Consider the following 21,426-nt stretch of genomic DNA (forward strand, 5'->3'; position numbering starts at 1 on the left):
GATATAATTAAGAATCTCTGGCCAGAGTATGAATGAGATTTAGGAAGTCGTTCCAAATCACATTCAAGGTAATCATATAAGTAAATGAATCACATTGGATAGTAGACATGATTAAACTATCAAACCAAACAATGTGGTCAAGAGTATTGTATTAGAGAAAGACTATATTGTATTGTAATCCTAAACTAAATAGGTTCTCCACCTCTTCTGATTAGCTTGGGTAACCATGACATACTGCTAGGTGTCACTCATTATTTGTGGAAGCCCTAAACGTGTATAATCACTAAAGGGAGAATTGAAAGTAAGTTTCAATTCACAATCGATTTGAAAGAGTTCTAATCACCCACTGCCTCGCTAAAAGGAACCTAATGGATCGTACACCGTGTAAGGTAGAGATTGAAGAAACAACGGAGATGAGTAAGGATAATTAAATTGTTTAATTATTTATGGCAAGGATTAATTAATATGTTAATTAATCAAACGAATAAAGTTCGTTAAAGACCTCGGGTTAGTTTTGGGCCACAAGGCCCAATGGGATTTGAATGTCAAGCCCATTAACTCAACTTGTATGACAACTTGAATAAACAAAGGGCTTGAAAGCCCAATAAACCCTGAAGGGCGGCCAAATAAAGGAGGGTAGTGAACTTGCTTTAATTGCAAGTTTACCACTTCATTGTAATCCTACAATATGATTTGCCTAAGCGCAAATGAACGAGAGATAAAACTCAAAGAATGGGTTCTTTGAGAGACAAGATGATAATCAAAAAATATAACAACCTAGTTCCTACACCACAAGCTCCAAGGTAGTCGAGAAGGATTTATAAACTGTCTCAGTTGAATGGTTTGAATTTTATGACTATGTCATAGAGTTACACCTCTTAATTTGAAAGAAATAAGAATGAAAACCCTTATGACTACATTGAGTGTATATACGACATATACTCAAGGAAATGGTAAAATACCATTTGACCCGAAATAATGAAACCTTCATAGCTAATTGTTAGCTTAAGGTGACTACAATCAAAGAGAATGGTTGACTTGGAAGAAACCATCTTTGACGTAGTCTTGGTTTCAATTAATTCGAAGATTGCTAGCTATAGCTAAATGGTGATTCAATGTTTGGACATAATATGGGGTTCTGAAACCATTATTAAGATAGTCTTGATAATATATGTCTAAAACTATGAATCACAAGACATGTAAGTTATAGAGATCCATCCATCATGGATCTTGGCAAGCTAGTGGGAGCTATAAGTGTCTTATGAGAGACAGATCAAATCAATTGATTTCTCATAAAGATGTAAATGAATCTTTTGTTTACTAAGTTTACAAAAGATTAGTGGGAGTTAATCATGTTCCTAAAATTTAACACATATATGATATATTAATTTTGGAAAAGAAAAGAATACTTCTTCATTAAAGTTATGACTTTAAACATTCTATAACGATATAATGTATATGGGAGACATAGTCTATAAACATGGGATAGAAATCTATAATGATAGATTTCAGGATATAATTGGATTATATCAAGCCCTAATGATAGACAAAAGATGCTAGGAAGTTTCTCATATGATGATAAACTTCAATCAGAAGAACAATCTAGTGAGACTAGGAGGTAGCTTTTCTCAAAGGGAACGTACCCTTTGACTCCCAAAGAAATAATGCGTAAATAGAATCCTTTATGTATATGCAAAAAGGTGATTTATGTATTTCATATTGTATGAAAAACGTTGATATGAGTTGTACCAAGATTGGTACAAGACTATATCAATGCAAGCCCAGGATCAGAACCATGGCAACTGTCAAGTGAATCTTTAAGTATTTGAGAAATAATAAAGGATGGATTCTTCAAGAATGAGGAAGAATTAGAGTAACGTAATGGAAGCGTAAATGTATTAGATTATGAATCTAATCCATTATTGGATGTTTCTTCATTATGAATGAAGAGATAATCAGATATCTCTTTATTATGACTAAAGAGATATTTGGATGGAAACATTAAAAGTAATGACTTTAGTGTGTTCCATTATGAATGCAAAATATATTGTTATATAGAAGCTTACAACAATGTTGTTTGGATGGGAAAGTTCATTTATGAACTCTCTATTCGGTTCCAACCAGAAAGTGTCTCTAGTGTACCGACACTATGACACTAATGGGGCGATAGCTCAAGCCAGGGAATCACGGTCTCATCAAGATCCGAACTCAAATAAGAGATTGAACCACATGATTGAGAATCATGTATAATGGTGACGTCGTTATTCTCAAGGTTGCTTCTATGGATAACATATAGATATCCATTGCCTAGGCCTACTACTCAGCCATTTATGAAATGACTACAGAAGAGGTATCATCAGTGATGACCAAGCTGATTGGCTCTAGTGCAAGTGGGAGATTGTTGGAAATGTGCCCTAAAACCAATCATATGATGATACTTTACGGACATTTCACATGTTAAACTAATCTAGTTTAATATCAAGGGCAAAGATTATTGTTTTAAGCTGTCTCATATAAATGTTATATGCTTAAACGATAAGTCCAATGAATATGTAATTAGGAGAATGTAATTTAAAGAGGTTAGATTCATGAGACCATTCTCTTTCGTATACATATCCTAAACCTTTCTGATCATAGGATTGCCAATTGGGCATTGACAGTCCGTTAAGATCAGTACGTGTTGTGTCTTCTCTCAGGGAGAGTGACTGGTCTCGAGTCATTGGTGTGATTGACACCAAGACAAGCATGTAGGTGCTCAATAGAGAATGAGTCCACTAAACACAATCAACGAGGAGTTCTCATACTCATGTCACATGAGAACTCATGGTTGGGATAATGCAAAGTAGTCCTTTGACCTGAGGCATCATAGTTGTCTTGTGGTTAGGTCCTTGATCTTTGACTATGTCTAAGTCACTCTGTCAGAAGGTGTCCACGACATAGTTGGGGTTAAGTCACTTAGCCATAGAGGCAAGTGAATGCGCAACAAGGGATCTCTAACCTTCAAATTGTTTGAAGGAGAATACTCTATGATATGATTAAGAATCTCTGGCCAGAGTATGAATGAGATTTAGGAAGTCGTTCCAAATCACATTCAAGGTAATCATATAAGTAAATGAATCACATTGGATAGTAGACATGATTAAACTATCAAACCAAACAATGTGGTCAAGAGTATTGTATTAGAGAAAGACCGTATTGCATTGTAATCCTAAACTAAATAGGTTCTCCACCTCTTCTGATTAGCTTGGGTAACCATGACATACTGCTAGGTGTCACTCATGATTTGTGGAAGCCCTAATCGTGTATAATCACTAAAGGGAGAATTGAAAGTAAGTTTCAATTCACAATCGATTTGAAAGAGTTCTAATCACTCACTGCCTCGCTAAAAGGAGCCTAATGGATCGTACTGAAGGAATATTTTGTGAAAACAAGTTCATTTAAGCAACATCAATAAGCATGCAATTAACAATTAAAGGCGGAATCATGCTTGCATGCACTTAAAAAACAAAACTTTAACCAAGAAATTCAAAGCCTAGTAGATTGGTGAACCAAAACTCAACTCAAAACAAAGTGAGTTGAAATTGTACCTTTGTAGATTCCTCTTTGCATAAGCAAAGGCTAATCACCCAAAGAGAGGGCCTTCATTCCTTGCATAATAAATCTATGGATTTGGATGGATGAATAGGTTTCTCCAAGTTCCCAAAATAGGGAACCTCTAAGTCTCTTCACCAAGGAGAGATTGGAGAAGAAATGAGTGACCTTGGAGTAGTGGGATTGCAAGATGCACCCCCAAGGTGGCCGGCCTCTTTAGAGAGAAATGGAGAGACATGTTCTCTCCAATTTTCTCCAAAACAAACCCTAATGAATTTTAGGCTATAAAGTCATATTTATACCTTTATTCATTTGAGTGGCAAACTTGTAAATAAGTCCAAGTTCACTACCCTTAGCATCATGGCCGGCCCTAGGGTATTTTTGGGCTAATTAGGCCTTTGTGAATCATTATTCATTAAGTTGTCATACAACTTAAGTCAATGGGCTTGACGTTCGAAGCCCATTGGGCCTTAATGTCCAAAACTATCCCGAGGTCTTTAACGAACTTATTCGTTTGATTAATTAACATATTAATTAATCCTTGCCATAAATAAGTGATTAAATCATTTAATCATTCTTACTCATCTCCATTGTTTCTTCAATCTCCACCTTACACGGTGTGCGATCCATTAGGTTCCTTTTAGCGAGGCAGTGGGCGATTAAAACCATTTTATATCGATTGTGAATTGAAACTTACTTTCAATTCTCCCTTTAGTGATTACACACGTTTAGGGCTTTCACAAACCATGAGTGACACCTTTCAGCATATCATGGTTACCCAAGCTAATCAGAAGAGGTAGAGAAAACCTATTCAGTTTGGGATTACAAATGCAATACAGTCTTTCTCTAATACAATACTCTTGACCACATTGTTTGGTTTGATAGTTTATTTATTCATGTCTACTATCCAATGTGATTCGTGTGCTTATATGATTACCTTGAATGTGATTTGGAACGCATTCCTAAATCTCATTCATACTCTGGCCAAAGATTCTAAATCATATCATAGAGTATTCTCCCCCAACGGTTTGAAGGTTAGAGATCCCTTGTTGTGCATTCACTTGCCTCCATGGCTAAGTGGCTTAACCTTAACGATGCCGTGGACACTCCAATGGAATGACGTTTGACATAATCAAAGATCAAGGACTTAACCACAAGACAACTGTGATGCCTCAGGTCAAAGGACTACTTTGCATTATCCCAACCATGAGTTCTCATGTGACATGAGTATGAGAACTCTTCGTTGATCGCGTTCAGTGAACTCATTCTCTACTGAGCACCTACGTACTTGTCTTGATGTCACACACACCAATGACTCGAGACTAGTCACTCTCCCTGAGAGAAGACATAGCACGTACTGATCTTGACGGACTGTCAATGCCCAATTGACAATCCTATGATCAGGAACATTTAGGATGTGTCTACGAAAGAATGGTCTCATGAATCTAACTTCATTAGATTGCATTCTCCCAATCACATATTCCTTGGACTTTATCGTTTAAGCATATAACATTTATATGAGACGGCTCAAACAATAATATTTGCCCTTTATATTTAAACTAGATTAGTTTAACATGTGAAATGTCCGTAAAGTATCATCATATGATTGGCTTTAGGGCACATTTCCAACACGTACATCGTGTAAGGTAGAGATTGAAGAAACAACGGAGATGAGTAAGGATAATTAAATGGTTTAATTATTTATGGCAAGGATTAATTAATATGTTAATTAATCAAACGAATAAAGTTCGTTAAAGACCTCGGGTTAGTTTTGGGTTGCAAGGCCCAATAGGATTTGAATGTCAAGCCCATTAACTCAACTTGTATGACAACTTGAATAAACAAAGGGCTTGAAAGCCCAATAAACCCTTAAGGCCGGCCAAATAGAGGAGGGTAGTGAACTTGCTTTAATTGCAAGTTTGCCACTCCATTGTGAGGTGGTATAAAGACAACTTTATAGCCATTTCATCCTTAGGGTTTTCTTTTGGGGAAAGGATGAGAACACAATGCTCTCCTTTTCTCTTTAAGAGGCCAGCCCCCTTGGAGGAGATTAGCTATCAATCTCTCATCCTCCAAGGTCACTCATCTCTTCTTCAAGTCCCTCCTTGGTGTGGAAAAATTAGAGGTTCTCAATTTTGGGAACTTGGAGAATCCTTTCTACCATCCTCCTCCAAGAAATCGATGGAACTAAGAAGCAAGGAATGAAGGCCCTCTCCTTGGGTGATTAGCCTTTGCTTATGCAAAGAGGAATCAACAAATGTATAAAATATCTCAACTCACTTTGTTCTTGAGTTGAGTCTTGGTTCACCTTTCTACTAGGCTTTGAATTTCATGGGTAAAGTTTTGTTTTTTAGTGCATACAAGCATGATTCCCCCTTTAAATGTTAATTGCATGCCATAGATGTTGCTCAAATGAACATGTTTTTCACAAAATTTCCTTCAGTCTGCACCCCTCCTTATTCCTCCTTTCATTTCCATCATAGCCACACATGTGGCATGACCATTCTTTGCTCCAAAAATCTGAAGCCTTCCAGAAAATGGTCAAATGACCATTTTATCCTTATGTTTACTTGCCTATAACTTCTTTGTTATAACTCCGAATTACGTTCGATTTGTGCCCACATGTTCGTACCATCAAGTACTACACAAATACACTAAAAGAATAAGTCATACATTTCTCTAGACAATAGTCAACGAAAATCAAAGTTCCTTGCCTCTAGGGCATTTTCATCAATTCACGCTTTTAAAATTAATAAAAATGTTGAATTACGGATGGGTGGTCACAAAATACATCACCCTTAAAACAATGATCATAAACTTCAGTCATAATCATCATCGATAAAAAAGATACCAGAAATTCAAGTCATAATCATCAGTGGCTAAGTAAATATCAAAATTTCAAGCCATAACATTATAATTGGCAAATTAAATATCAAACTTTCCAACCAAAATCAGTGGAGTTTCCAATCACACTCACTAGGTAAAGGAAAGAAATTTAAAACCAACTCCGCAACACCACTAAAATAAACCTCATTCTATGATTTCCCTTATTTCCGCAATTAAACTAAATTACCCATAGTAAATTTAAAAACATTATCTCTTTTTTTTTCCCAAATCTTTCCTTCAATTGTTTCTCTTTTAAATTGCTTCAAAGTGTAGTCACAGACTTAATAAATGAGTGACTTGCACATCCAGGGAACTATTCACATTCCATCAACCGAAGGAGAAAAATTTAAATATATTACAACTCTATTGGCCAACAACTAACCCTTATTAATCACATAGCCAGCAGAATATGTGTTCATCATCAATTTTGTTCGTAATATCAAATCCAACAATGACCACCCATAACTGTCACAGCCCGTCCCGGAGGTACTTTTGACGGGAATGTGAAATGACATAATTACCCTTATTGGACATTAAGGTACGTAGGTACGTAACGTTATTTTGGAAAATAGCATTGGTTGGATGGGATTTTATTGGAAATTGATTTTTGGTATGTTTGGTTAGGATGAAATGGAGGGTGTGGATTAATTTGGACCACACATGACCTTCCTCTCTCCCTCTCCTTCCCCGGTGCTTTCCCTGTCTCTGTCTCTCTCGAACTCACACCCTCACGCACACCCATATCGTACGGACCACCACCAAAACCCTTCAAAACTTGACGGATCGGGGCAAATAAGGTATGTATCTTCATCGTTTTGACGTCCTGAGTTCATTGGTGCTAGTTTTAGGAAGTGAAACCTTCGATTTCACGTAGATCCCAAACCTCCATTTTTGAAGTACTGTTCATGCGAACGTAAAATGTTGTGTTTCAGGAGATTTCAAGCTTGTGGTGAGCTTTAGGAGGTCCTAAGGAAGCTCGGGGACGTTCGTTGGAGAGTTTTGGACGTCGGGATCGTAGATTTCAAGTTTGGCCGAACCCTTGGTTTTTGCAAGGTGAGATTTCGTAGTTTTTAGGCCCTAAAACTAGTCCAACGTGATAGTACACTCTTAGGGCTTCAATTTGGTATAAAATACGAAGAAAATGGGTGAAAAACGAAGGAGAACAGTGAGTTTGAAAATCGGCCGGAGTTCGGCCGGAGTCCGGCCACCGGATAACCAGTCCGGCGAGGCCCTGCGAAGAAGACGACACGTGCGCTGCACGTGCTGCGCGTGGCCAGCGCGTGGACCCGTGCCACGTGTGGCACGTGGGGGCGCGTGGGGCTTCCAAAAATTTTTCTAAAAATTTCTCGACGCTCGTGACGTCGAGTAGGTCGATGTGGTATATTCATATACCAAAATTGAGCATCGTATGAGAAGTTATTTCGAATTATTGGTGATATGCTTAAACTTAATGTTTTTATAGTTGTTTCGCATATAGGTGAGACGTATCCCGAGGACGACCGCATCCAGGGACGCCACGGGGGTTACGACCCGTCGACTTATCAGTGAGTGGGCAGTTTTGTTTTCGTATTACCTATATACTACTGTTTTTCCCAGAAAAATGTTTATATGAAAATATGTTTTGAATATGCCATGCATAGAATTATTTGAAAATCATGAATTGGTTTATGAATTATATGATTGAGATATGATGCATACATGTTGCATGGTGCTGTGGAGGCACAGGTAAGTCAGGTGAGTTCATTATTCATTTAATTGAATTGATTGATATCGATATAATTTGAGCTCATAACCTGCACCCTAGGTGTTAGTGCTTATATTATTCACCACACCGCACGCTCGCCTTGGATCCAAGTAGGTGGATGTCGTACAGACCATGTGAGGGTTCCGACATGCTAGTCGTACAGATCACTAGGCGTGATTCCGACTAGTGGGTGACATTAGTATGCGCGCTGATGATATGATGAGAGAAGCACTAGAGCGTATTTTTACACCTTTCATCGTATAGACTACCTTACGTAGTTCCGAGTGATGTGCAGAGTAGGGCCGTATAGGTCACTGTGGTGACTCCGGCTTAGTGGGATTTGAGCTATTGAATTAATCGTATAGGACCAACTGCAGGGTCTCCGATTGATTCCTTATTTCACCTGATTTATATGTTGATTTATGTCATGGCATGTTTTCTTTAAATGTTAAAGATTTGAGATTTAAATGTTGAGATTTTATATGGTTATATATTTCTGGGAAAGTATACAGGTTTTTACGGCGAGGGGATATAACTGTTTTAATGAAATGTTTTGGAAAACTAATTTGTTTTACTGACCCACTCATTTTGTTTTGCGCCCCTCCAGGTTCTAGTTTAGCTGTGGTTGGCTCACGAGGTCCTTTCCGGCTTTCTGACAGATTTGGGACATGTAGGACTCACCTGAGGGTGATGTATTCTTATTTTAGTCCTACTTGACTGCAGATAACCTATGCTCTGAACTTACGTGTTTACTTGTAAACTCGTCCGGTTATGTCCGTATGTGGTTATGTTGAGTTTGGTTTGAATTTCTGTTGTTATTACGCTTCCGTGTCGTGCTTATGGTTACGTCACGCCCACGTGACGGCCAGCACACTTGGATCCTCCTAATCAGGGTGTGTCAGTTTGGTATCAGAGCTTAGGTTGCAGTCCTGTAAATTTGTTAATGTCTTAACGATCTCTTAATGTTTTATGTCAGAATCATGCCGCCTCGTAGAGAGCGTAGAGAGTCCCGCCGTACTTCTGAACCTAATTTCCCGGATATTACTCAGTTAGGGGAAGCGATGGCCCAGGCTTTACAGAATGTGATTCGTCCTCCCCCTCCTCCGAGGACACCTCTGGAGACCATGTACAACTTGAAGTTAGATCGGTTTATGGGTAATGAAAGTCATGAGGGGGCAGAGAAATGGCTTGATCATATTGAGAAAACTTTCCAGGTGATGCAGAGTCAGGGGAACCTCCCTGCTAATAGGTGGGTGGAGACCACCACTTGGTTTTTGGGTCGTGAACCGGCAGCATGGTGGATAAATCAGGCTAGGTACATGTCACCTGAGACGGCAGCCGACTGGAAAGTTTTCAAAGAGCATTTTATGAAGAGATTCGTTCCTCCTGAGTATATTGACCGTAAGAAGCAGGAATTCACCAGGTTGAAACAGAGAAATATGTCGGCACATGAATATTATAGAAAGTTTACTGATTTGTCTCGTTATGACACTGATACAGCTGGTAATCAGGGAGAGATGCTTCGACGTTTCAAGTTGGGATCTAAGAAGAAGTGGCGTACCTTTGCCAATGCACTCCCCTGCGCTGATTATCATGAGTATTTCGAGATTCTGGTTAGGATGGAGGACTCTGATAATCTTCCTGACAGTGAGGATGATGAGGACAAGAATGAGGGTCAAAAGAAGAATGACAAAGGTAAGGGTATTTCTATTCCTGGACCTCGACAGACTCAGAGTTTTAAGAAGAGTGGAGCGAGTTCGAGTTCTTCTAGTGGGGGATATAGTTTTACTGGCCCGAGGAGAGGTGGTGGAAGATTTTCTGGTGGACCCAGATTTCAGGGTCAGAGGGATGCTGGTGGATCTGGCGCTCCATGGTGCCGCCGTTGTAACTCCCGTCACCATGGTGAGTGTAGGAGAGGTTTTGGTGCTTGTTTTACGTGTGGGCAGATGGGACATCGGGCTTCTCAGTGCCCCCAGGGTCAGCAGAGACCGCAGCAGACTAACATGCCACCTCCAGCACCAGTTCAGCAGAGTTTTGGACCGGGTGGTTATGGCCAGCCGAGTCGTGGTGGTGCCTACCACTATCAGGGGGATGCTGCTCCGTATGCTTCCGGACCTTATCAGTATTCTCAGGAGCCTTATCCTCAGGCAGGGTATTCTCAGGATTTTGGAGGTTATTCTTCTTATTCCTCTATGCCAACTGGTGGATCGCAGTGGCATCAGGGAGGTCAGCCCCGTCAGGGGGAAATTGCTACTGGTGGTGCAGGATCATCCAGGCAGCCTAGTCAGCCAGGCCAGGGACGTAATCCTCAGGGACGAGGTAATCAGGGCAATAGAGGCCGAGGTGGACGTCAGCAAGCTCAAGGGCGAGTTAATCATATGTCCCTGCAGGAGGCTCAGAACCATCCAGACTTGATAATGGGTACGTTAAATGTTCTTGGTCATTTTGCTAAGGTTTTGATTGATTGTGGTGCTACGCACTCTGTGATTTCTCATACGTTTGCTCAAATAACCCAACCTCACCCTTCACCTCTAGGATTTGATTTAGAGTTTGCCATGCCTAGAGGAGATAAATGTATTGTGGATAGTGTGTATCTGGGGTGTCCAGTGATGGTTGAGGGCGTGATTATGTCCGCTGATCTTATTCCGTTAGATATTGTGGATTTTGATGTGATTTTAGGGGCCGATTGGTTACACCATAATCGTGCCCATATTGATTGTTATGGTAAATCAGTTACTTTTTATCGTCCTGGATTACCCGAGGTTACTTTTGTGGGCGAGAGAAGTGGGGTGAGACATGGAGTTATTTCTGCCATAAGGGCGAGGAAATTATTATCGAAGGGTTGTCAGGGATATTTGGCACATGTGGTATTAAATGATGTTGCTCCTACTAGTATAGAAGAAGTTGGTGTGGTCAGACATTATCCGGATGTTTTCCCTGATGATTTGCCGGGATTGCCGCCAGACAGAGAGGTGGAATTCTCTATTGATTTACTTCCAGGTACGGACCCTATATCTCTGACTCCTTATAGAATGGCTCCTGCTGAGTTGAGGGAATTAAAAATCCAGTTGCAAGAATTACTTGATAAAGGTTTTATTCAACCTAGTTCTTCACCTTGGGGTGCCCCAGTATTATTTGTGAAGAAGAAGGATGGAACTCTTCGATTGTGTATTGATTATAGACAATTGAACCGGGTAACGATTAAAAACCGTTATCCATTGCCTCGCATTGATGATTTGTTTGATCAGCTGAAAGGTGCGTGTGTATTTTCTAAGATTGATTTGAGATCCGGGTATTATCAATTGAAGATTAAAGAAGACGATGTACCTAAGACGGCTTTCCGAACTCGGTACGGACATTATGAATTTTCGGTTATGCCGTTTGGGTTGACTAATGCACCTGCAGCTTTTATGAGATTAATGAATGAGGTATTCCAGAAATATCTTGATAAATTCGTTATTGTTTTTATTGACGATATTCTGGTATACTCTAAGTCCCAAGCAGATCATATCCGACACCTTAATTTGGTGTTAAGGAAATTAAGGGAGCATCAGTTGTATGCCAAGTTCAGTAAATGTCAGTTTTGGTTGACTGAAGTGGCATTTTTGGGGCATGTTGTATCAGCTCAAGGTATTCAAGTTGATCCTCAAAAGATTGCAGCAGTGGAGAATTGGGAGCAACCTCGAACCGTCACGGAGGTACGAAGCTTTCTTGGCTTAGCAGGTTATTATCGACGGTTCGTTCAGGATTTCTCTATGATTGCTTTACCGTTGACAAAGTTGACCAGGAAGGATGTTAAATTTGAGTGGGATGAGAATTGTGAGCGGAGTTTTCAACAATTGAAGTATTGCCTCACTCATGCACCGGTGTTGGTACTTCCCGACGATAGCGGTAATTTTGAGATATATAGTGATGCTTCATTAAATGGTTTGGGATGTGTTTTGATGCAGCATAATAAGGTGATTGCCTATGCTTCTAGGCAGTTGAAAAATCATGAAAGGAATTATCCTACTCACGATCTTGAATTGGCAGCAATTGTTTTTGCTTTGAAAATTTGGAGACATTATTTGTATGGTGAGAAGTGTAAGATCTTCACTGATCATAAGAGTCTTCAGTACTTATTCACCCAGCATGATCTTAATCTTCGTCAGCGAAGGTGGATGGAATTGCTAAGTGATTATGATTGTTCTATTGAATACCATCCAGGTCGTGCTAATGTAGTAGCGGATGCACTGAGTAGGAAACCACAAGGTAGACTTAATGCCCTATATGCTAGTCGTGTTCCTCTTCTTGCTGAACTGAGGGCAACTGGAGTAAGATTGGAGTGGGAGAATCAAGGTGGAGCATTTCTTGCTAGTTTTCAAGTCAGGCCAGTTTTGGTGGAGCGTATACTTGCATCTCAAATGGTGGATGAAGAAATTCAGGAGTTGGTTCAGTTAAGAAGTGAAGGGAAAAAGAAAGACCTCAGAATTCGGGAATCAGATGGTATGCTCATGCAAGAAGACAGAATGTATGTTCCGAATAATGAGGAATTGAAGAAGGAAATTCTGGACGAAGCACATTGTTCGGCTTATGCGATGCATCCGGGAGGAACAAAAATGTATCATACCATTCGACCATTTTATTATTGGCCGGGTATGAAAAGAGAAATTGCAGAATATGTGAGCAGGTGTATTATTTGCCAGCAAGTGAAAGCAGAAAGGAAGAAGCCCTTTGGGCGAATGCAACCACTTCCCGTTCCCCAGTGGAAATGGGAAAATATAACCATGGATTTCGTGTATAAACTTCCTCGTACGCGAAATGGATTTGATGGTATTTGGGTGATTGTGGATCGACTCACCAAGTCTGCGCATTTCATTCCAGTGAGGGAGAAATACCCTCTGAATAAATTGGCTAAGTTGTTTATTTCGAAGATTGTCAAGTATCATGGAGTCCCAGTAAATATTATCTCCGATCGAGACCCGAGGTTTACTTCTAAATTTTGGGTGGCTTTTCAGGAAGCTCTGGGTACTCAATTACTGTATAGCACAGCTTATCATCCTCAAACTGATGGGCAATCAGAGAGGACCATTCAGACGTTGGAAGATATGTTGAGATCTTCGGTATTACAATTTGGTGATTCTTGGCATGATCGTCTGGACTTAATGGAGTTTGCTTATAATAACAGTTTTCACTCGAGCATTGGTATGTCCCCATTCGAGGCACTTTATGGTAGGGCGTGTCGAACGCCATTGTGTTGGTCTGAGGTTGGTGAACGGGTATTAGAAGGCCCTGAGATCGTGGATGAGACGACTCAAAATGTTCAGGTAATTAAGTCAAACCTGAAAGCAGCCCAGGATCGACATAAGAGTTTAGCGGATCGGCATACTACTGATCGAGTGTATGATGTGGGTGATTGGGTATTCTTGAAATTGTCGCCTTGGAGAGGTGTGGTACGATTTGGGAAAAGAGGGAAGCTAAGTCCGAGATATATTGGACCTTATGTGATCATTGAAAGAGTTGGTGAAGTTGCCTACCGGTTGGAACTGCCTCCGGAGTTATCTAAGGTCCATAATGTATTCCATGTCTCTATGCTTCGGCATTATATTTCTGATCCTTCTCATGTGATCCCTCCTCAACCGTTAGAGATTAATCCGGATTTGACTTATGATGAGGAACCAATCACAATATTGGATTGGAAGGACAAGGTTCTAAGGAACAAGACGGTGAGTTTGGTGAAGGTGTTGTGGAGAAATCATTCTGTGGAGGAAGCTACTTGGGAGACGGAAGACCGGATGAGAGAGGTGTACCCAAGGTTATTTTACGAGTATTAATTGATTTATTTGGTTATGGGAATTTCGGGGACGAAATTCTATAAGGAGGGGAGATTGTCACAGCCCGTCCCGGAGGTACTTTTGACGGGAATGTGAAATGACAGAATTACCCTTATTGGACATTAAGGTACGTAGGTACGTAACGTTATTTTGGAAAATAGCATTGGTTGGATGGGATTTTATTGGAAATTGATTTTTGGTATGTTTGGTTAGGATGAAATGGAGGGTGTGGATTAATTTGGACCACACATGACCTTCCTCTCTCCCTCTCCTTCCCCGGTGCTTTCCCTGTCTCTGTCTCTCTCGAACTCACACCCTCACGCACACCCATATCGTACGGACCACCACCAAAACCCTTCAAAACTTGACGGATCGGGGCAAATAAGGTATGTATCTTCATCGTTTTGACGTCCTGAGTTCATTGGTGCTAGTTTTAGGAAGTGAAACCTTCGATTTCACGTAGATCCCAAACCTCCATTTTTGAAGTACTGTTCATGCGAACGTAAAATGTTGTGTTTCAGGAGATTTCAAGCTTGTGGTGAGCTTTAGGAGGTCCTAAGGAAGCTCGGGGACGTTCGTTGGAGAGTTTTGGACGTCGGGATCGTAGATTTCAAGTTTGGCCGAACCCTTGGTTTTTGCAAGGTGAGATTTCGTAGTTTTTAGGCCCTAAAACTAGTCCAACGTGATAGTACACTCTTAGGGCTTCAATTTGGTATAAAATACGAAGAAAATGGGTGAAAAACGAAGGAGAACAGTGAGTTTGAAAATCGGCCGGAGTTCGGCCGGAGTCCGGCCACCGGATAACCAGTCCGGCGAGGCCCTGCGAAGAAGACGACACGTGCGCTGCACGTGCTGCGCGTGGCCAGCGCGTGGACCCGTGCCACGTGTGGCGCGTGGGGGCGCGTGGGGCTTCCAAAAATTTTTCTAAAAATTTCTCGACGCTCGTGACGTCGAGTAGGTCGATGTGGTATATTCATATACCAAAATTGAGCATCGTATGAGAAGTTATTTCGAATTATTGGTGATATGCTTAAAATTAATGTTTTTATAGTTGTTTCGCATATAGGTGAGACGTATCCCGAGGACGACCGCATCCAGGGACGCCACGGGGGTTACGACCCGTCGACTTATCAGTGAGTGGGCAGTTTTGTTTTCGTATTACCTATATACTACTGTTTTTCCCAGAAAAATGTTTATATGAAAATATGTTTTGAATATGCCATGCATAGAATTATTTGAAAATCATGAATTGGTTTATGAATTATATGATTGAGATATGATGCATACATGTTGCATGGTGCTGTGGAGGCACAGGTAAGTCAGGTGAGTTCATTATTCATTTAATTGAATTGATTGATATCGATATAATTTGAGCTCATAACCTGCACCCTAGGTGTTAGTGCTTATATTATTCACCACACCGCACGCTCGCCTTGGATCCAAGTAGGTGGATGTCGTACAGACCATGTGAGGGTTCCGACATGCTAGTCGTACAGATCACTAGGCATGATTCCGACTAGTGGGTGACATTAGTATGCGCGCTGATGATATGATGAGAGAAGCACTAGAGCGTATTTTTACACCTTTCATCGTATAGACTACCTTACGTAGTTCCGAGTGATGTGCAGAGTAGGGCCGTATAGGTCACTGTGGTGACTCCGGCTTAGTGGGTTTTGAGCTATTGAATTAATCGTATAGGACCAACTGCAGGGTCTCCGATTGATTCCTTATTTCACCTGATTTATATGTTGATTTATGTCATGGCATGTTTTCTTTAAATGTTAAAGATTTGAGATTTAAATGTTGAGATTTTATATGGTTATATATTTCTGGGAAAGTATACAGGTTTTTACGGCGAGGGGATATAACTGTTTTAATGAAATGTTTTGGAAAACTAATTTGTTTTACTGACCCACTCATTTTGTTTTGCGCCCCTCCAAGTTCTAGTTTAGCGGTGGTTGGCTCACGAGGTCCTTTTGATCGGATCATATTTATATATATTTTTACTTCGAATTCACTCGTCTTTTCTTAGTTAGTTCCTTATATTTTTGAGCTATTTACGTTATTTTTGTGTTTATAGGATTTGTTATGCAAAGAAAATAAAAATAGAACAAGTGAAATTTTATGTAATAAATTCGTCAAAAGCAAATTTAAATTACAATATTGCCAGCCCATTGTGACGCTAAATGATAAACCAATATTTAAACTATATATTTCATCATTTTATATTTCTTTTCTTGTCTTGTCTAATTTAGTTAAAGCTTTAAGTATTTATGATACTTTTAATTTATTGTGTTTGTAGGAGAAGAAAGTGGAAAGCACTGAGAAATTAAATAGAAGAAGTGGAGAGACAGCGTGAGCAATAGAGAAAAGCAGAAAACGTGAAAGGGATCCAAGAGAGAGAGCTGCTTTGCAGCTGGACGCGGAGAAGGAATCCAAGAAGTCAAAAGCAGAGAACAAGAGGAAAGAAAAAAAAATAAAAAACTAAAGCTTTGCAGCTGGAAAAAAAAAAGAATAAAAAAATAAAATAAAGCTGCTGGGGCAGCGTGAAAAGGGACGGCAGCAAGAGGGGGGTGAGAGAGAAGTAGGATTGGGGCAAAGGCAGACAAGCTGCCTTTGGGCAGCGTGGGGGGAAAAAACAAGAAAAGGAGAAAAATAGGGCGGTCTTGGGGGGGAATTAAGGAAAAGGGGGCGCTGCCCTTTGGGCAGCTCGCAGAGAGCAGTGAGGGGAGAGAGGTCAGAAAACAGGCGCAGAAAAATAGAAATAGAGGAAGGCACGGGATTGGAAGGCAGGGCAGAGAGATAGAAGCTGCCTTTGGCAGCGTGGAAGAAGGCGTGGGGAGAGAGAGAGAGCACAGAAAACTGTGCGGAAAAAAAGAAAAAAAAAAGAAACAGAAGGTCAGACGGAAGAATAAGGTTAGAGAGAGGAATCGAAAGGGGAGAGAGATAGGAGAGACTGACGGAAGTCAGAGGGCAGGTCAGAGGCGCGGCAGCAGAGCAGAAGCAGTGCGCAGCGACTGGAAGAGCAAAACAGAAGCACTTATCTTTTGGTTAATTCTCTCCAAATCTATATTTTACTTTTATTTTATTTCTGTTTTTAATAATGTGTAATTAATTTTATTTTGGCTAGAGGTTAATTCGAAACTATGAATATATTTGTAATATGAATTGATTACCTTCGGTTGTGATTTCATAAGTTGTGATTTCAATTGACTTATCTGTTCGTATAAAAACTGATTTGTGTATGTTGGTTGAGAGTGCACGCTTAATTTACATGCATGAATTTGATGCTAGAATATAAGTGAATTTCACCTAATCGTTATGAACTTATTTTCACAAGTAGTAAAGGTTGCTAGTCACAATCACGTTAAGTAAATTCTTGGCAAGAGTATCATGCTTTTCATAGTTACGAATGCCTCGTCAATGCTTATAGTTTTCACAAAGTTTAATGATCTTTGATTGTATCTCTATTGTGCTTTTCACGTAGGGGACTTTTGAAGAATGTTTTGAATTGTTGTATGCGTTTTCCCGTCCAATTCAATAACTTAAGGAAAACTTGAAGATTAAAAAAGTGCTGTTCACGGTTAATCTGGAGTATTGAAATTCACAATTTATTGAAAGAACAACTGAAAATCAATTTAGGTTGCATATGTGTCATGTGTGGAGAAGAACCCTCTAGCTAGTCCGTCATTTATCATTTTACCTTAATTTTATGTTTTTATCAATTCTGTAATTTAATTAAGTTTAATTTACTTTTCATCAAAACCAAACACCCATCCATTATTAAATTATATTATTTAGTTAGTTTTCTTTATTGTTAGTCTTTTAATTTAATTTCCGTCCATTTCAGTTCCTAGTGTTTAATTTAATTATTTTCATTATTTTGAGTCATTTTAAGTGTGTTTCGAGTTATTAGAGTTTTTAGCCTAGTTTTGTGTCCTTGAGTCTTATTTAATATTTTTAAGTTAATTTAATAGATTAGCAATCCCTCCTAATCCCCGGCCTAGAACGATACCCTACTTACATCTTTACTACAATTGTCAAAAAGAGGGTTTAATTTGTGTGTCAAGTAATTCTCACATCAAATTTTGGCGCCGTTGCCGGGGATTAGCAACTTTGCTAATCCTTTTATTTTTGTTTTTGTTTATGTTTATATTGGTGTTTGTGTATTTTACTTTTGATATTTGATTTATTTTTCTTTCTTTGATTTTAGGTTCAAATGGAGCCGAGGGAAATTTAAAGGAAAGATGCGTCCGGCTAAAGACGTTAAATCAAGCGCTTCTTGGGAGGCAACCCAAGCATTCAACGAAGGGAGACTTTGGAATCACTAACCCAATCAGCTTTGCATTCTTCCACCCTTATCTTTACTGCTTTCATTTTGTTTTGTTTAGTTAGTTGTGTTATTTGGTTGATTTCTGTGAGTTTGTGTTATTTAGTTTAAGTGTGGGGGAAGGTTAACCAAAGTCTCTTTACATTAATTTACATATATAAAAAAAAAAAGAAAAAAAAGATAAAATTTAAAATTAAAAAAAAATAAAATAAAATAAAAAAAAAAAAAAAAAAAAAAACACAAAAAAAAAAAAAAAAAAAAAAAAAAAAAAAATTAAAAAAAATAATAATAATAATAAAAATAAAAATAAAAAATAAAAAAAAAAAAGTACAAATATTTTACAATGATGTAAACTAATAGTATTCATTGGTCGGGTGGTGCTTCAGTAGTAGGCGGGGCTTCAGCAGTCGGCGGGGCCACAGAAGGAGGAGGCGGCAGAGGTTGATCAGTTGGAGCTTCACTACGCGGTGCCGCTCCAGAAGACGAAGGCAGATGCGGTTGGAACAAACCCACAAACCTCCGATGATCAAGTAAAATTTGACCATCGGTGTCCTGCATCTGGTCAATCTTCCTCTTCATGGTTGTGGCATAGTTGTGTGCAAGCTTGTGCAATTGTTTATTTTCATGCTTGAGTCCTCTAATCTCCTCTTTGAGACTCTGTATTTCAGCCACCAATGACTCAACATGACGGGTTCGAGCAAATAGGCGTTGGGCCATGTTGGATACAGAACCGGCGCACTGCACGCTAAGTGCCAGAGACTCCTTAACCGCCAATTCATCAGACCGCCTAGCGAGCAGTCTGTTATCTCTAGGGGTGACAAGGTTCCGGGCCACCACCGCAGCAGTCATGTCATTTTTCATCATCGAATCCCCCACGGTAAGAGGACCGGTAGGGGATATGAAGGATGGCCGCCATATGTTGTCTGGTGAAGGCGGAGCTGCCTCTTCACCAATGTTCAAGTCAAAACGACGATCAGAAGGGCCAGACATTTTTCAGAGGTGGTGTTGAGAAAGAAGAGATCGGACAGGTTAAGATTTCGGAAGTGCAAGAAGGGAGTGTTTACTGGAGGGATAAGTGTGTTGTGGAGCAAGATTAACGCCTCTATAAAAAGGAAGAAATCAAAGAGGCGCTCCTCAGAAATCGATGAAGCGTCCTCTCGCAAATCGAAGAGGCGGGGCTCCTTTCTCAAAAGCCGGATTCTTTTCTGAAAAGAGGTGTTTCATTTCTTAAAGGCTGGGCTTGCTCAGAAACCACGAGCCGAACCCCGGATTTCAAAAGATCAATTTGTCCAGACGTGTCGTCACTTGTCACACGCAAATTGCTTTGCGAAATTCTCGGGCAGTTTGTCGAAGCACCAATGCAGAAATCGAAGAGGGAAATTCAACAGTCAAAGACACGCTAGCTTTCTCAAAAGCTGGGCTTCAACCCACGGGCAAATCTTCTTTTCCAGATTTATCCGCACGTGTCACATGCTACCTCTACAATCGACGATGCTCAGAGCTCGAAGCGCCGATTCCAGATATCAATGAGGAATCTGCTTTGCGGAAATTACGGGCAGCTTTGTCAGAAAGCGCGTAATTTGTACTATTCATCCATCTACCGGCTGCCGACAATGAGTGAGAGAATAGTTCCGGTTGTGAAGACAAGTCCTATAAGTTTCTATCTTCGCCTTCCACAGCAAAAGCACACTCTCTCAGCACACCCTCTCAACACTTCTTCATCTCCGAAAATGCATTCCCAAAGAATCCTCCTAAGTTACTCTGTGTTCCTCATTCCTTGGGATACTCCTGCGAACAACCCATTCAAAGCAAAAGTATTTCATATCATGAAGGTTGAAAGCAAGAGTATCTCATATCATGCTTTCTCCCTGTCCTTTCTCCAGCCAGCACTTGCTCTCGAGTACTCATCATTTTGTGTTTCCTCTTCGTCTCTTACGTATAAGGGAAGTGAAGATGATACCTCGAAGCATGTGGAGACAACGTGCTGATTCATCCTCAACTAAGGACAAGGAGAAAGAGAGCAAGAGGTGGGCACTTGGAAAGATTGAAGAAAGAAACAGACCAACACCTCTCCCTCGTGCCTGCCCGCCATGCAGAGGAAACAAGCAGAGAAGAATGCAGCTTGCACAATCATCCCAGCAGAAGGAGTCTGAGATGAAGAACTAGAGAAGCTGCCACATCTGCTTGGAGAACAAATAAGGAACTGCAAAATCACCAAAGAGCAAAGCCTTGCAGTACAATAGCATAAAATCATCACTTGCAAGTAAAAAGCTAAGTGTCACCCTGTTCAAGAGGAAAGCTGTGGAAAGTCAACAAGCACGACCAATGATTACTTATTAGTTTTATTCATTATCTTTTATCGTAATTTTCAATTTTTCGTTTGCAATTTTTTTTTTTTTTAATTAATTTTCTTGCGTACTTAACTGAATTATTTCTTTTCTTTGCAGGAACTTTTAGTTATTTCCACCCTTGAAGTTGATTGCAGAATTTTAGCTTGGGAGTCATCGCTTGATTTTACTGCAAATTAGGGAAGTTTTCAGTCCAATTGTTTTATTTTGTTTCTTATTATTTATTTTATTTTATTTTTATTTGCATTATAGTGTTTTCTGACATTGGGGACAATGTCAAGTTTAAGTGTGGGGGTAGAAATCTCCAGAATTTCATTTGTCTCTGTGTTGTTGTTTTTTGTGTTCTTAATTAGTTTTGTTTTCTTTTAAAAAAAAAAATAAAAAAACTGTGTTGTTGTTTTTTTTGTGTTCTTAATTAGTTTTGTTTTCTTTTAAAAAAAAAAAAAAATTTAATTAAAAAAATTTCGGAAAATTTAAAAATCCAAAAAATTGTCTTGTTTCCCTTATTGTTTTGAATTAGATTTTTGTTAGTTTCCCGACCCAATGATATAATTGGATCAAATTTGAACCATGATCATCAAGAACTTAGTTAACATGTGTTTTGTGAAATTCCTAATTCTCTTGTTAGTTTTGTACATGTTTGATCATCTTTGAAAAACCAAATGCACATAGCCTTGTTAATGTGAAACTAAAGTATGACTTAAAGCTTCATAT

The 21,426-nt window shown here is 39.6% G+C and overlaps 1 protein-coding gene and 1 long non-coding RNA gene across 3 annotated transcripts; both read left to right on the forward strand.

The window, feature by feature from the left end:
• Positions 1–7,071: 7,071 nt before the first annotated feature.
• LOC126596113 (uncharacterized) lies at positions 7,072–9,429 on the forward strand. 2 transcript variants are annotated; one of them, XR_007613837.1, is made up of 5 exons: positions 7,072–7,274; positions 7,410–7,530; positions 7,955–8,021; positions 8,829–8,891; positions 9,198–9,429. It is a non-coding gene; the product is annotated as an uncharacterized LOC126596113 (long non-coding RNA). The 2 variants fall into 2 exon arrangements; XR_007613836.1 differs by lacking the exon at positions 9,198–9,429 and having other exon boundaries at positions 8,829–9,147.
• A 9-nt stretch (positions 9,430–9,438) lies between these two features.
• LOC126595491 (uncharacterized) lies at positions 9,439–15,562 on the forward strand. The gene is made up of 2 exons (XM_050261767.1): positions 9,439–10,642; positions 15,101–15,562. The coding sequence occupies exons 1-2, from the start codon at positions 9,439–9,441 to the stop codon at positions 15,169–15,171; spliced, it is 1,275 nt and encodes a 424-aa protein (XP_050117724.1). The 3' UTR covers positions 15,172–15,562.
• Positions 15,563–21,426: the final 5,864 nt, after the last annotated feature.

The sequence above is a fragment of the Malus sylvestris genome, chromosome 13, assembly GCF_916048215.2.
Source record: "Malus sylvestris chromosome 13, drMalSylv7.2, whole genome shotgun sequence".
Taxonomy (NCBI): domain Eukaryota; kingdom Viridiplantae; phylum Streptophyta; class Magnoliopsida; order Rosales; family Rosaceae; genus Malus; species Malus sylvestris.

Excerpts from the sequence above, each read along its gene's own strand:
- LOC126595491 (XM_050261767.1), top strand. The coding sequence starts at position 9,439 with ATGCAGAGTCAGGGGAACCTCCCTGCTAATAGGTGGGTGGAGACCACC. Across the intron at positions 10,643-15,100 it reads CCATCCAGACTTGATAATGG|GTGAGACGTATCCCGAGGAC; the intron begins GTACGTTAAATG and ends TTTCGCATATAG.